Below are 16,402 nucleotides of genomic sequence, written 5' to 3' on the forward strand. Positions count from 1 at the left end.
AATCTGCGTTGACCAAGAGGAGATGCCCTCAAGTTTCAAGTCCCTTCACGGAGGGGTCACCAACGTGTCAGACACGATGCTAAGTGTTCCACATACATCATCTCATATAATCCCCATAACAGCGCTGCAATGGACCACCTTGCAGAGGAGAAGATAGAGACACATAACAGTAAGACGCCTGCTCGAGGTCACACAGCAAGCAAGGAAGCTGGACTTTTATTTCGGGTGCATGAGCAGCAAATCTAGCGTGACCCAACATCTAGTCCCTCATTGTTTGAGACTTCGATAAACTCATTGATAAGTATCAGCCTCAGAGTTCCAAAAAAAAAAAATCTGTGTACTTTGTCATTTAAAAAAAGCAGTAGCCGTTGTTACCCCCTTGGGTAGCTCACTGCAGACAGTGAGCTTGGTTCCTTTCCTCAACTCTACAGAGAAAGCGAGTATTCTGCCTGAGGAAACCAGGGCTGGGGAGGATGGCCAAATGGGAGAGGAGGTGAGATGCTGCCTAAAACAAAGATAACTGTGAAAAAGGGTCACATCCAGGGAATCTTCTCTCTGGCATGATTTCACTTCCCTCGCGCAGCAATCCTCAGCTCTGCCTTCCACCCCAGCCTGGCCTCGGAGAGCTGGAGGAGAGGCATGAGTCAGCCCCCCTCTGCTTGAGAGAGAGTACCACATTCCCACACCCCTCAGCTCCCACACATGCAAAGGACTGAGGGGAGAATAAGAAACACTTTTGGTGGTGTATATATGTCCATGCCACTCTCTCACTCTGTCACAGCTTACCCTTCCCCCTCCCCATATCCTCAAGTCCATTCTCTAGTAGGTCTGTGTCTTTATTCCCATCTTACCCCAGGTTCTTCATGACCGTTTTTTTTTTTTTTTCTTAGATTCCATATATATGTGTTAGCATACGGCATTTGTTTTTCTCTTTCTGACTTACTTCACTCTGTATGACAGACTCTAGGTCCACCCACCTCACTACAAATATCTCAATTTCGTTTCTTTTTATGGTTGAGTAATATTCCATTGTATATATGTGCCACATCTTCTTTATCCATTCATCCGATGATGGACACTTAGGTTTCTTCCATGTCCTGGCTATTGTAAATAGAGCTGCAATGAACATTTTGGTACATGACTCTTTTTGGACATATATACACTACCAAACGCAAAATAGATAGCTAATGGGAAGTAGCTGCATAGCACAGGGAGATCAGCTCAGTGCTTTGTGACCACCTAGAGGGGGGGGGATAGGGAGGGTGGGAGGGAGGGAGACGCAAGAGGGAAGAGATATGGGAACATATGTATATGTATAACTGATTCACTTTGTTATAAAGCAGAAACTAACACACTATTGTAAAGCAATTATACTCCAATAAAGATGTTAAAAAAAAAAAAAGAAACACTTTTAAGCAGCATAGCACCTTACTCACTATTTCTAGCCTCTTTCTAGGGCCTAGAAATATCTCTGAAGGAGAAAAACAAAAGCACAGACCATTCCACCAACTTAACCCAAACGATCAGCTTGGTCAGTAGAAAAGGAACAGAACCTTTCCAGCACTAGTCAAATTAGGTCCTCAGCGTAAGCTGAGCTACCCCAGGGAGCGCTCCAGGAAGTACTGTTTACATTTACACCTATGGCTGTGAAAGCACAGCTGACTTTAAAGGTAGTATGTAAGTTCAGCAGAGGGGGTGGTTATTACACACACAAAAAAACACACAAAAAACTCATGTGTGATTTTTTTTTTTTTTTCATTTCACCTGACTCTTGAGGTATTCTCCATCTGGATATGGGTGTGTGTGGATACGACTCTCCCCTCACTTTCTTGGCTTTGCCCTTTGCATCTTTTCCCCTTCCCTTAATTTTTCTCCCTGCACAGAACAGAATGGGAATGCTCCACTGCTGACCAGCTGTGAACATCTGCACCTCCTTCGTTTTTCAGAAGTGGATCAGCAAGGAAGAAGCATGGGTGTGCTCACCTCCACAACGCTACCTTCACCTTTCACCCATCCGTCTGTCTGGCATCTAAGTGGCATCTATCTATATGTAGTGAGAGGAACTAGTGCCCCCCCCCCCAATTCATGTCCACTCAGAGCCTCAGCATGTGACCTTATTAGGGTCTCTGCAGAGGTAATTAGTGAAAGATTGGGATGAGATCATACTGCCTTAGAGTGGGTCCTAAATTCAATGACCAGTGTCCTTTTAATAAGAGGGAAGGGACAGAGGAGAAGGCCTTGTGAAGACAGGCAGAGACTGGAGTGACACAGCCACAAGCCAAAGAACACCTGCTGGAAAAGATAAGGAAGAATTTTCCCATTGAGCCTTCAGAGGACCACGGCCCTCCTGACACCTCAGTTGTGGACTTCTAGCCTCCAGAACTATGAAACAATAAATTTTTGTTATTTTAAGCCACTTAGTTTGTGGTAATTTTATTATGGCAGCCCTAGGAAACTGATATACTATCTGTCTATCTATCTATCTATCTATCTATCTATCTATCTATCTATCTATCTATCTATCCATCTTCATTGTTCCCTTCCCTGCACTTATTACACCACTGCCAGATAAATTGTTCTTTAAAGCTGTGGTTCTTTGCCCTGGCAGTTAAAACAAAGCCTGGGTCCCGCCCGAGATATTCTGATTTAATTGGTCTGGAGTATGGCTTAGATGCTGGTATTCTTCTTTAAAGCTTTCAAGCAATTCTAGTGTGCAGCCAAGTTTGAGAATTCCTCCTGTCAAGCAAGGAAATCTTTCCATTCTCCTGCTCTGAAATCTCCAGTGGCTGTCTTCTGCCTACCAAATTACAAAATGATAGCAACTAACACTTACCTTCTGCTCTGCAATTTTCAAGGTGCTTTCAAATTCATGTGAACCCTCGAAACACCAGATGACATAAGAAGGAATACTGGGGCAGTTCTATGAAACCCCTACAATCTGGTCAGCAGACCCTACAGAGAAGATGAGCTTCCTTCTGCAGATATTCCAGCCAAGTCTCTCCACAACGCTCCCTCCCCCGGCTTCCAATGTTTTCTGCAGTTTCAACATATGAGATACTTACATAACGGTAATTACTAGCTACCCGATGGAGAGTGCCTGTGATATGCTTGTTATTATGATGCTATAACAATAGGGAAATCTGAGACAATTGAAAACCATCCGCGCAGTATGAGTAACCTCTCATTCTGTGGAGGCACCCAAATGAAATAATCTGACTTGCTAATGTACTGTCTGATCCACCGGGTAACGTAGTTTGCTGTGTGCGATGAAGAGGCCATGTTCTTGGCCATCCTGCAGGTTTCCACAGCAGCTCCTTGGTCTGCATACCTCATTAGCTTCTCCTACCAAGCTTTTCAGCTACCAGATGCTTATTAGTCTCCTATTCCTATTCCTGAAGCAAATTACTGAAAGTTTTGCATCGTAAAACAGCACACATCTATTCTCTATTCTGTAAAGTTCAGGAGGTCAGACATCTAAAATGCGCTTGCAGGGCTGCTTCTTTCTGGAGGCTCTAGGGGAGGATCTGATTCTTGATTTTTCCAGTTTTTTAGAGGCCGCCTTCACTCTTTGGCTTACAGCCCCTTCCTCCCCCTTCAAAGGCAGCAAGGTTATATCTTCTCTCTTCTGACCTCTGCTTCTGTCCTTACATCTGCTCTTTCTGACTCTGATCCTCCTGTCTCCCTTTTTTGAGGACCCTTATGATTACATTGGACCCACACAGATAATCCAGGATGATCTCCTCATCTGAAGATCCTTAACTTTATCATATCTGCAAAACCTTTTACTTTGTAAGGCAGCATATCCATAGGTTCCAGGGATCAGGACATGAACATCTTTGAGAGGCCCTTATTCAGCCTACCACCCAAGTAAATGACCAGATAAAAAACATTTTTGTAATTTCCTGATGAAGTTTGGGTGTTCCCTTCAGCCCATGGCCCTGCCCGTATTTATAAGAGGTTATGACTTTTTTGGAATTTCACCCTGAGCACCATATTCTTGAGAAATGCTCTGTCCATGACTGAGTATACAAACTGATTCCTTTTCTTGTGTTCAGCATTTGTCAGAATTTATAAAGATGATAAATAACACTCATTTGGCCATCTATAAACAGGAAAAAACAAAAACCCATGATGTTAAAAGATTGTGACATCTTATGCTATCGGCCTGGCTGGACAGAGCAGCAGCAAATGGGCAGCAAATTGGCACTCGGGCTGGCCCAAGAAGGGCACTTTGCATATTTCAGGAACAGGCAGCTGAGCTCTGGAGGGCTGCAAAGAACGTGAATGGGAATCCTCCACTCCTGACACACTGCAAACACCTGCCCTGCTCCTTCGTGAAAAGTGGCTCAGTGAGGAAGGAGCACATGTGCACCTCACCCCGCAGGCATCAGCTGTACTACCCACGTGCTTCCAGGTTCCACAGATCCATCACAGTCAAAGCCTCTGAGTACTGGAGCACCAGTGAGCGAAAGTCCACCTTCCTCTTCCAAGGGTACCTGGAAGTCCTCCATAAAAGGGTCAGCACCAAGTCCTCCCATGGCTTCTGACCTCTGAAGAGCAAGGCTTAGGTACCGCTAGGTTCAGCAAACCTGGAGCTGTTTCCAGGTTGGTGCTACTATTGCCTGCCTCTTGCCCACACCTTCAAATATTCAATACAAACTCCAATAATGCCTTTGCTCACTAGGCACAATTAATTCCTAAAGATATAATTAAGACAATCCCTCACTGACTTCAGCCAGAGTTCAGCCTGGAATTATCTCTAACATTGATTCCAGTGGATGTTGTCTGAGAAAGCAGGATAATTTTTATCAAACTCATTTTCCCTCAAATCAAGAAACGCGCATTGAATACTTCATCACATTAAGGCTTCATTATGGATTTATTACTTACGTATTAATCTAACATCTTCTCGAATTTTCTTGACAAGTTCAATTTATCAAAGGCCTATAAAATAAAGTTCTTCTACCCTTTCAAATGCCCCTGTATTGAGGGGGACATCAAAAAGCCACCTGGACTACTTTCATTGCCTCCAAGGATTTATTGACTATCATTAAGATACTTCAGGTTAAAGATTAGCTTGGAGCCAATTAACTGGTGGTTTCCACCAAAAACCTTGAGGTCTGGATAGGTCTTATAGCCTGGAATTTTTTCCTAAGTCTAGTGCCAGTCAGGAGAAACAACTTTAGTGTTTCCTTGAGATTGGAGCTTTCCCTAATGAGCAGCCATTTTTTTGTATGTCAGTTGCTGTCAGAAACAGGAGAATAAAATGAATCTATGTTCTCAATGAGCAAAAGACATCAGACATAATCAGGAAGCTCTACCCAAAAGGCACCTCCAATCTCTCAACCTTGGGTTTCTCCTCTGGCAATGAGGGAGCTGAAAGAGAGAGCTGATAGCAGTTTCCCTGCGTTACAGTTTACAAAATACGTTCATACTTTTTTCTTAATTGTTCTCCATGTTATCTTGCAAGGTAGGGATTTCACTCATAAGGAAATAGACTAATATGTTAAGCTACTAAAATGAGGTTCAACAGTTGGTGGAGCCATGGACTTGAACTAGGCAGGACCATCTCCAAATCTCCCACCATGATGCAAAAGGCAATTACCATCCTATAGTAATCACCAGCGTTCTGTGATTATGAGCATTATGTAAAGTCTTTCCTGCATGTACTTACTATAATAAATGTAAATCAGGCAAAAGCAGTTGTCATTCAAAAGAGGTAATTAATCTGTTGTGAACTACAAGGAAATAATCCAGACATGTCTTTTCAAAGTCAAAACTCATGTGATCAAATGAAAGTTCTAGAGCATTCTCCGCTTTCCATATATATGTATTGATGGTGTTAAATGACTGCAAGTTAATAAAAGAAAGTCTTTCTTTGAAACAGTCCGTCTTAACAACTTCTGTGAAATCAGCTTGCTATGATATTTAATGAAAAATTATCTTTGTGGTTTGTTGGCCATTTTTGATATAATCTCAATGTCTCCTAACTTACTACTTTTCTTACCTCTCTGGATAGATTCATATTTATCTGCGATGCTTATAGGTTCCCACTCTTTCTGGAGGTATTTGAGAAACATGAAGGATACAGCAAAAGAGAATCAAGAAATCTTCCTATTGCAGCCTTTGAAGACTGCTACACAGCTGTGTAGGAAACAGGGGACTTAAGGGATTTGAGGGACCCTTCTATCACCCATACAGAGGCTTTACCCTGCTCACTCTCGCAAAGCCTGCCCTCACTTTTGTCATCCTCCCTGCACTTAAGTGGCAGAAGGGCAGCGTCCTCTTCTCCCTTGCTCCTACAGGCTCCGGGTCTGTGGCTGTGGAGAAGCACCAGCGGCAGCAACAAAGTCTAGATGCTTCTCTGCCCAGGGAACAGCTCTGGCACTCAGCCAGAGGGCCATCTGCTCTGTGGGGAGGGATATGGGAGGAAGGGTGAGCAGGAAAAGTGAGGTCAGCTTTCAGAGCAGTCAACCATCTCTGCCGAGCTGGCCAGACTGTGAACTGCAGAATATTTACTGCCGGGAGATGTCCATAACAGGAGCCATTCAGTCTAGCCAGACCCAGAGCCCCCCCTCTAGGGCATCAGGAAGACATAGTCATGACACGGGGACACTGGTTCACAGCCAGGCACCAAATCTCTTTATCCCAGAGAGATTTCCTCTGATCCCTTTAACTACTGCTCAGGGGAAATGCAGGAATTAGCCTGTTCTGAGTTGGAAAGAAGCAATCCAATTTACCCAGGGCAATCTCAAGTTGGTGGCTTACGGGAATCACCTTTGTATCTGGCTTTGGCCACATCAACCCACCTTGCCCCACGGGCTGGACTGGGAGCCCTTCTGCAGGCTCTCAGAGCAGACGGGGCATCTATCTTGCACTCACCTCCCTAGCTTATAATGCCCCCTTCCGGGACTTCCCTGGTGGCGCAGTGGTTAAGAATCCGCCTGCCAATGCAGGGGACACGGGTTCGAGCCCTGGTCCGGGAAGATCCCACCTGCCGCAGAGCAGCTAAGCCCGTGCGCCACAACTACCGAGCCTGCGCTCTAGAGCCCGCGAGCCACAACTACCGAAGCCCGCGCACCTAGAGCCCGTGCTCCACAACAAGAGAAGCCACCGCAGCGAGAAGCCCGCGCACCGCAACGAAGAGTAGCCCCCGTTCGCCGCAACTAGAGAAAGCCCGCGCGCAGCAACGAAGACCCAACGCAGCCAAAAATAAAATAAATAAATTTATAAAAATAAAACAACACACCCTTCCCCTGCTTCCTCCCCTAAGGGCCACAGGACCGGAGCCTGGGTTTCCAGACCGTGGCAGAAGCCCCCACCAACACACAGCATAGTGCCTGGCACTTGGTAGAGCTTAATAAACGTTTGTTATTGTACAGGAAATTCTTTTTCATCTGAGGTAAGGGGAAAAAAGGAGGAGCAGAAAGAATTATTGCACAAATTTTTTAAATGTACCAATACTCCCTAATCTTCCTTTTAAGCAGCATCTTTAGCTCTCCCCCTTACACAAACTTTCCCCACACTTTGAATATTTTATATGAAAGCACCAGTTCCAAGTTCTTCTGTCCTCACTCATCAGTGCTGTGCAGCAGCTGAATCTTCTAACTAGCACCTGATACACGTTACAAGTGCTCTGGGGCGCTGGAAGGTGAAATGTGAGTTGTCCGTGTAACATGAGTATGTGGCTAGCACAGCCCAGGATGTGTAGAAAATATGACCTGGGTAGAAGGATGTGCACCAGAGCATTTTATTTATAGTAGCAAAAACCTAAGCTCTAATAATTGATGCTTGGTTATATAAATTAGGACATACTCATATAATGGGTAGTATTTATATAATGGAATATTAGGCTACCATTAAAGATCATATTTTAGAAAAATAGATAATGGCATGGGAAAATGCACCTAGTATATTAAGTGAAAAGCAGATCAGAGAATTGAACATAATCACAATTTTAGAAACTGCATGTGTAGAAAATCCTGGGAGGAAGTACATCCAAATGTTAGGTAGTCTATTTCTGGGTGATGTTGATTTTTAAAGGCCTACTTAAACTGTTTCATATTTTTTAAATTTTATTTTACAACAGACATGTATTCTTTTTTTATAATTTTCAGAATTGTCTATTTTTAAACTACAAACCAAAAAAAAAGCATATTATTCAACAATGGAAAGAAGCTATTCTGTTCCTGCCCTAGATGGTTATGTTCAAGCATTAGACTATGAAGCCCCACCCAGGGTGCAAGTGGTTCCTCATTATATTTATATCTACAACCCAGAAAATTCTGTCCAAAGGTGAAGTGGCAGCCAGGCGCCCACAAGTCAAAAGAGGAGTCCTCTCCCTCGGTATATACCACGTCTGAAAAGAAACCATATCTGGAAGAGATGTTGACCAGAGATTGCTCTGGAGTAAGCTAAGAAAGTTGGAAGCAGCCGTGGCAGGGAAAGCCGTTCTCCTGGGCAGGGGAGAGCTGGTGTTGGTCTGGCACCGGCTCTGTGGCCACAGGTAATTATTCCATTTCTCTAAGCATCCTGATCCCCATCGGTAGAAGAAAGATCTAACATCTGCCCTGCCAACCTCACGGGCCTACTGGGGGGTTAAACAAAATGATGTGTGCTCTGTATTTTATAAACTACAAAGCATCCAGCAATGAAAAGTTTGGCAGCCCAAGAACGCTAACTTCTTAAGATAATGATCCACGCTCCCCACTTTCTTTCAAGATATCAAGAGAAACAATCTATATTCCCTTCTACACTCTAGAAATTCCACCAGGAATTTTATCAGCCACATTTAACTCAATTTATGTTTCCTGGTACCCTTGCCCCATGAAACAAAAACTATGTTATGTGTTCACTCAACGTGTTCCTTTTTCCTCCTGGGCGTATGGACAGATCGGCCTGCCCAGACTCCCCTGAGAGAAGGTGCGACCAGGAGACTGAATTCTTGCCCCTTCCAGGCTGGGTGCCCACATGTCCCTGTGAGACCCTCCACTCTCTCTCTTCCTCCAGTTCCTGGCTGGTTGTACAAGGTCTGGTGGAAGACTCTGAGGCCTCCGGAAAACGGTGATGTGCTAGATGGAGGAGGCTGAGTCCCGATATCAGAGTGGAAGGCCACCCACCAAACACCCCATACAACAGGGACACAAGCGAGAAACAACTCGAGACCACTTGCCGCCCCAATTACCTACCCCAGCTGATACACTCTACGACCTTGGTCACCTCTCCACCCCAGAGCGACAGTCAAGACTTTCTGCTGCTTCCCACATGAGTGACTCAAGGGACACAGAGAACACATATGGTAAAGCCAACCCTCTTCCAACAGAAAACTCACACGAGCAAAATTAAGACAAATATTTTAGATTCCTTGGCAGATTTAAGACCTGCTCTCTTATTTCTATAGGGAAACTTGAGAGTACCTGCTAATTTAAATAACTGAGAAGAGAAAATAAGAAAAGGGGAACACGCGGTTGGTTACCTAATCCCACAGTATTTAAGGCGGGTTGCAAATAGAAAAGGGTTAAGGTCTATCAAGTTGGGAGAGATTAGGAAGGGAGTCCACCTCTCCTTCAGAGGGTAGAGACAATGGAAACAGAGCGCTATCTTGGATCACTGGTTCCTCATATATTTTACCTCTATTTAGCATTGTTCAGCAGGGCTACATGGAAACATTAGGCTCTGAGTTGGGGTGTTCCCAGGAGGACAAAGTAGAGACAGGAAGTACTGCCCACTTCTCTGCTTTAACTGTAGCCAGCCCTGCCCTTTCTTGCCCGGAGGCTGCTTACCTGGTAGGGGTAGAGGGTGACCCCGTTGGTTCTCGACAGGGACCAGGTGCCGTCCAGGTACTGGTGAGCCTGGATGGCCACTGAGTTGAGGATGTTCCCATTGCTGGGGCTGGTGGCCATCTGGAGGCTGACCTTGGCCTGGTGGGTTGGAGACCCACTCTTCTTCTCTGCCCCATTGCTGACCCCGAGGCTGCTGGGTTTGCTGCTATGCTTATTGGTGATGAAGGCTGTGTAGTTGGAGGAGGCATAGGAGGTGGGCACAAAGGCCCAATCCCTGGGCTGCTGGAGCCCCCCCACGTGCCGGGACCCCACCGGAGTGGGGATGTTGGAGAGGGCTGGGGGCGAGCCGGGTGAGCCATCGAGGTGCTCACTGCCAGCCGCCTGTTCCAGGGTCAGCACCATCCGAATGGCCTCCTGCTTCAGCTGGTTCAGGTGTGTGGCGCAAATGTCACAGCGGTTGTCCCTGTCATTCCATGCCTTCCGGATGGTGTTGGGGACCTGGAGCTTGTCGTGAATCACAGCCGAGAAAGCAGGGTCCTGGAGAACACACAAACAAAAAAATAAGGAGAGCCTATCAATCAAGGCTGGTAAGCACAATTCAGATGCCTGGTTTCTGAGTTAAGCCCTAGATGTACCCAAAGAGTTTGACTGTTTGATTGACATCCAGCAGAAATGAGCAGCCAGACTGGCAGACGAGCCTCTAGTTGACAAACACATTTGACAAATGTAAGATTTTTATAGTGGAGACTTTAAGGAATTAAAAAAAAAAAAAAAAGCTTTCTAAGCATCCTCCTTACCAGGCCAGTCAAATAAGAACATTCCAGATTCTTCCCCTTGTGTCCACTAAAGAATTATAGCTATACCTGGATGCTCCCAAGGTGGTCATTAAGTAGACACAAATGGTTGTCCGGGCCTGGCAGGGGTGAGTGCAGTCACTCTGGACCAATGTGTTGTGGGCCCCAGTGAACTACGGAAAGTTGGCAGCAGGTGGAGGTACTACTTGTGACCCAGAACAGAGATTCTATTCTAAGAAAATCCTAGCCTCATTAACACCATGTGCCACTGGAAGAAAATCCAGTGGCTAAGTTCCACTGGAAGAAAATCAAACTAAACAGATTCTGGACCAGAGATCTAGCCTCTCCAGCAGCCCAGCAAACCCCTACAGATTCACTCTGTTTACCACTGGCCCCATGGCAGGCTGGCCATGCCTGTACCCATGTATCTGATATCCTGATCCATCAAAAGAAAAATGTCTCCTTGATAAACAGTCCAAGATACTTTTCCCCAGAAACTTCATCTAAAACTATAAAAAACTCTTTCGTTCAGAAGCCCATATCTAAACGAAATCAGGAAGTGAACTTGATGAGGATGATTTCTTTCATTTACTTTGCTTTAATTTTTATAGGAAAGCAAGACTGCACAGAGAAATAAGCACTAGGTGTGTTAACTGGGTATCAAAATATTTGGCTTCTAGTTCTGGTTCTGCTACCAATTAGCTGTGTGACCTTGGACAACTTACGTAGCCTCACTGAACCTCTCATCTGTCATGCAAGACCGTGGCCTGTCTTTACTGTAAGGTCCTTCCAACTCCATGACTCTGTGTAGGGAAATGGAGACAGGAGAGGACAGTGTCTGCATATATGGACAGAGCCACTATGCTATTCTGGGGACCTGGTTGAACTTTTGAGATTCCACAATTGCTGCAGGTAATTGAAGAGGCTTATCTCAAGGCCTATTTTCCTTAGGACATTGGAAGAAAAGCTTCCCTTCCGAAATTTGCTGGAGTTTTTTGGGGTGGAAACCCCATCAGGGCTGACTGGAGTTTGATGAGCTGTGGGTGGGAAGGGAGATCAGCGGTGGGAGGGTCACCCTTAATTACGATCCATCTTGATTATGGGCTCCAGCATTTTGTTTTCCCTGTTTAAATACCCTGAACAACTCTTCAGCGTGCACTGATTAATTGATTAATAAATCAAGAGGCCTCTTCACACAGCAGCAGCGAGGAGTGGCTCAGGAGGTGGAAACTCAAGACGGTCATAGAAAATGATGGGAAACAATAGGAGGTCAAGGGTGATCAAGTCTGGCTGACGAAGCGATGCAAACCACATGAGACCTGCTTGCGGTGCCCTCCTCAATGAGAGCTGCTTTGTCCAGAGTCCCTGATCAAAACTCAGCATGTGTGGGACCCAAAAGGGCCCCTTAGGGACCATTCTAGAGCAGACCATCACCTCAGTTTCCAGATAAGGAAACTGAGCTCCAAAAGGGTTAAAAGCTTGAACTACAACCAGATTTTCTATGATTTTCCCCTTCAAGAGCCAAAGAGCCATATTCATCAATGGACTCATAATTTTGCCCAGACTTAAGGCTTTTGCCACATTCATCTACGAAATGTTCATTTATTCAAAAGGAACTATCTGGGCCCCCATATGTGTCAAGATATAGATTCTTGCTTTTTCACGTAATGAGAATTTTCCCTTGTCAATACATGTCATTTGAAAATGTGATTTTTTTTTAATGACCACATGGTATTTTATCCTGTAGCTGTTTTGTAAGTCATTTTTTTATTCCCAGTCTACTACATAATTAGAGGCAGCGTGAGAAATCAGAGACTGGCATTCAAAAGCAATCTGCCACCCATGGCTTATGCTTTTAAGGCACCAAACTATTTGGTCTCAAGAAACCTCAAATTAATTGCTTACTTAGAATATTTTGGTTAACCCAATCACCTGGAGGAAGCATCACAGTAAAAAAGGCAGCAATAAGATCAGTCCCATCCACACATCATAGTTTATTTTAGATCCTTGTAGAATCTAGATGTGACTCTGACATCTGCAGCTGGAGCAGAAAAGATACATCCACTCCACAAAATCAGCCTGGTGCTGGGAGCTCCTTTTCTCTCCTCTTCTTGGCTTTCACTGCTCTCCCTTGAAGCAGTTCCTTCCTCACTCAGCCTACTGCTATTTGCTGCTCGACTTGCCACAAGCAATGCATGTTGGCCTCCAATGTGCCAGGCCGCGCAGCAGGCCAAGGATCTTGGGATGCACGAGGGGGGTTCCTGTTCTCTCTGAGTTCACCCTCCAGGGAACCCACTTGGCTCCTGGACTGCCAAATGCCACACCCCCTTGCTGCCGCCTCTAGTCTGGGACCAATCAGCACACACTCAGACCCGTGGAGCCCAGCGCTCCCCTCCCGGTTCCCGAGGGGTCTACAAAATCACCTTGAGCACCGGAGCTGAGCCCACCACCAGGATGGCCCCCCGACAGCCAGCAAGTGGCAGAGCCCAGAACCCACTGTTGTCTCATCCAGAGGAAGGAGGAGATGAATGCTTTAATGAGTCTTCAATTGCTGACGGATGTCAAAGAGGTGTTCCCTAAATTAAGCCACCCTTGATCTGAAACTTCATGTGAGTTCTTATCATCAAAAGGCTTCAGTAAGTCAAAAGATACACCTTATGGAAACTAAAGTCCCTTTCAAGTGCTGGTCTACACACTATAAATATTTCAGTGCAACTCAAAACTTCGAAGAGGAATGGTCAATAGACATAGCTTTCTGTAAGTGCTGGAACAAAGGGAATACTGCGTCAAGGGAGAGTAGTAATAAACAGGGAGAAAAGAAGGTTTCAGAATCATCGATGGCTCACACTTACTGAGCTTTCCTGACATGGACACAAGAAGAACTGTGGGAGTGCCCTCTGGTTTAGCTGGCACCATAAGAAACCTGCACTCAGAGAAGGAATGAGTTAAGTGTGCAGTCTGGCATGCTACCTAGTGCATGGGCTTCAAACACATTCATATTGTCTAGTCCCGATTCATCTCGTGACTTCAGAAAATAGTCAAATGGGAATAACGGGAATCCATGAACGGCTAAACCTCTATTTTTGGAGTCATAATTTTTATTTCAGCACCTTTGAAAATGGGCTAACAGCACTTAGGCAACATTTTCATCCTAAACTTTCAATGTAAGTGTTCTGTGCCCAAAAGATTCTCATCTTTCAAAAATAATACAAAATTGTTATTATCCCACGTGTACCATGAAGAGGAATTCAAGAAAACACTCGGGAAACTGATAAAGGTTCTTAGAAGGAAGGTTAGGGATAAACGAAGTTAATGTGCAGACACCTAAATCTGCCCACTTAGTGACTGCTACAAAAGGACAAAGAAAACTCCAGAAAATGGTTTTCTAATCCCTTTAGTGCTCTTCCACTTCTTCTAGGGGCATTTCAGGGAACAGGTGTCCTGCCATGTCCCCTAGGGCTCTCGTAATCTAATGGCTCTCAAAGATTGACTCACATGTCTTCTGGCAGACTGCTCTAAGAGATCATGACTAAATCTCTCTTCCTCAGGCAAGGGCATCCGAACCCACGGCTTCCATAGCCATGTATATCCTGGTGACTGGGAATTCTCCATCTCCATCCGTGCCTGGCCCTTCTCCTGAACTCTGAGCCTTACAGCCCCCTAGAAAGCATCATCCAGATAAATACTCTTCAAACTGACAACTCAAAATTAATTTTATTTTCCCCTAATCCTATTCTTATTCCAATAGTCACTATCGAAGTAAATAGTATTATTATCCACTCAGGCACCCAGGCTAGAAGTCTAGAACCTTCCTTGTCTCCTCCCTTTCCCTCCAATCCAATCACCAAGTGTGGTTGATGGTCCTTCCTAAAAGCTCTTGAATCGTCCCTCTTCTCCATGCCCACTGCCATGAGAAAGCTTTCAGCGTTTCTCACATCATCATGGTTTCCCTGATTCTAGCCTTGACCTCAAAACCCTCCCTCCACAAAAAAAAAGGATTTAACTAAAATGCAAATCTGATCATGTCATTATCCTGCTTTCCTGCACCCCTATTCTAAGAGCTATCTTCTTGTCTGTAGTTTTTATTTGTAGAACTATTTGTCTGTTAGACTGTCAGCTCCCTAAGAGGAAATATTCTTTTCATCTTTAATTCCCCCAAGTCTAGAATAGTGTCTACTTCACAGTAAGGGCCCAACAAATATTTGTGAGATAAATAAATGGAAAGAATTCAACCAAAGCTAAAACAGTCAATAATGAAGTTGGTCTTGGTCCATCTGTCATTTATTTTGTCTAAGTGAGCTAGTCGCTTCTTATGATATTGTCATGAAATAAACTCCTTCAACTCTAGGGTTAATATAGTTTTCCAACTGTATTTGTTCTGCCTGGCTAAAGAGCCTAATGTGAGTCAACCATAATCTGGATATCCTCTTTTTATTTGAATCTTCCTTAAACTATTAAAATAGATTCTCTATTCTCTTGCCTCAATACACAATCTATTATTACTCTTTTTCCTAAGTTCCCAAGAAAACAATATTTATATGCAAAGAATTTTAACCATCAGGCCAGCTCATCAGCAGGAAACCAAGAGAAATTTACCTAAAGGAAAACTCCAGATTAATACTACACGCCTGGTCCAGCAGGGTTAGACCGCCCCCAGCAAGTAGGTAGCATGCTTATTTTCCAAGAGCCGGCAGCCAGCTTTCAACACGAGAGGCATGGCCGCTAATGAGGGTGGAGACTCTGGAACCTGAGCAAGAAAACAAGAACTACCGCCCAGGCAAACCAAGCTGTTTACTAGCGTCCTCACTGTTTTCTGTCCCACTTCATCCTCTGAGGGATGGGTTGTCTGGCAATAAACACTCATGCCACTTGCAAGGACAGGATTTTTTTTCCAGATTATTTTAGCCCAAAGAGTACTTGGAGTGCATTTCCGCAAAGCCTCTGGGTCTGTGAGGAAAGCAACAGCTGGAATCAGCGTCCAGCATGTGTTGTGCAAATTCCTGTTGACGTTTGCTCCCGGTTTATTATTCTAGAGGCCTCTAGTGACAAGCTTAACAAGATTTAAGCTGTTCTTCAAAGGCAGTTTCTTTCCACTTTGTTCCTAAACTTTCTTCTTCCATAAATGCTATCCCGTGAGGCCCAGAATGATGGCTAGAACTCCGAGAATGCAATGTTTTGTTCCCCACCGCAGGCAGTTTCCCAGAAGATCAAGGGAATTTACCCTCACACGCCTTGTAATCCTTCCACACGAGGGTCTGCATCCCCCGCCCCTTCCCCACCTCCTGCCGCCTTCCCTATCCTTGTCCTTTCTTTCTCAAGAATCTCAGCATTCTTCCCAGCAGTTCTGTCCCCAAAGGCAGGTGTCAATATGAATGATCCTCTGTGTTTAATGGAAACTGCAAAATTGGAAGTTTGCAAAACAATAGGTAGCAAAGCTCAGGTGAATCCAACCCAAGAAAACAAATATTCTCATTCACAGTGAAACATTCAAATATTTGGATTCAAAGATCTCTCAAAAGAACTGGGTTTGTTTCACCTTGGTAATTTCAGAAGAAGAAAAAACAAATTTCACTTAGCCACTGGCAGAAAGGAGACTTTAAAATCTGAAATATAAGGATACCCCCAAAATGCCAACCAGTGGGTGTAACTTCTTCCTCAGGAAGATTTGGTTCCTCCGTGCTCATCAGCCCCCTATCTTGCATCTCACTGCCCACACGTGCTTGATGGGACGTGCAAGATCAAGGGGGATGCAAAGGGTTGGGGAACCCAGAGCCTCTCTCACATGAGACTCTACTCACCCAGCCATCATGCTGAATCTACCCAGCG

At 44.8% G+C, this 16,402-nt stretch overlaps 1 protein-coding gene across 1 annotated transcript in view; it reads right to left on the minus strand.

The window, feature by feature from the left end:
• Positions 1–16,402, minus strand: part of KIF26B (kinesin family member 26B) — a 490,689-nt gene that overhangs the window by 299,149 nt on the left and 175,138 nt on the right. Inside the window, exon 3 of the mRNA XM_061187375.1 lies at positions 9,783–10,319. Coding sequence (XP_061043358.1) covers positions 9,783–10,319 — 537 coding nt within the window. The remainder of the gene's footprint in view (positions 1–9,782; positions 10,320–16,402) is intronic.

Source organism: Eubalaena glacialis, chromosome 3 (genome assembly GCF_028564815.1).
Source record: "Eubalaena glacialis isolate mEubGla1 chromosome 3, mEubGla1.1.hap2.+ XY, whole genome shotgun sequence".
Lineage (NCBI taxonomy): Eukaryota > Metazoa > Chordata > Mammalia > Artiodactyla > Balaenidae > Eubalaena > Eubalaena glacialis.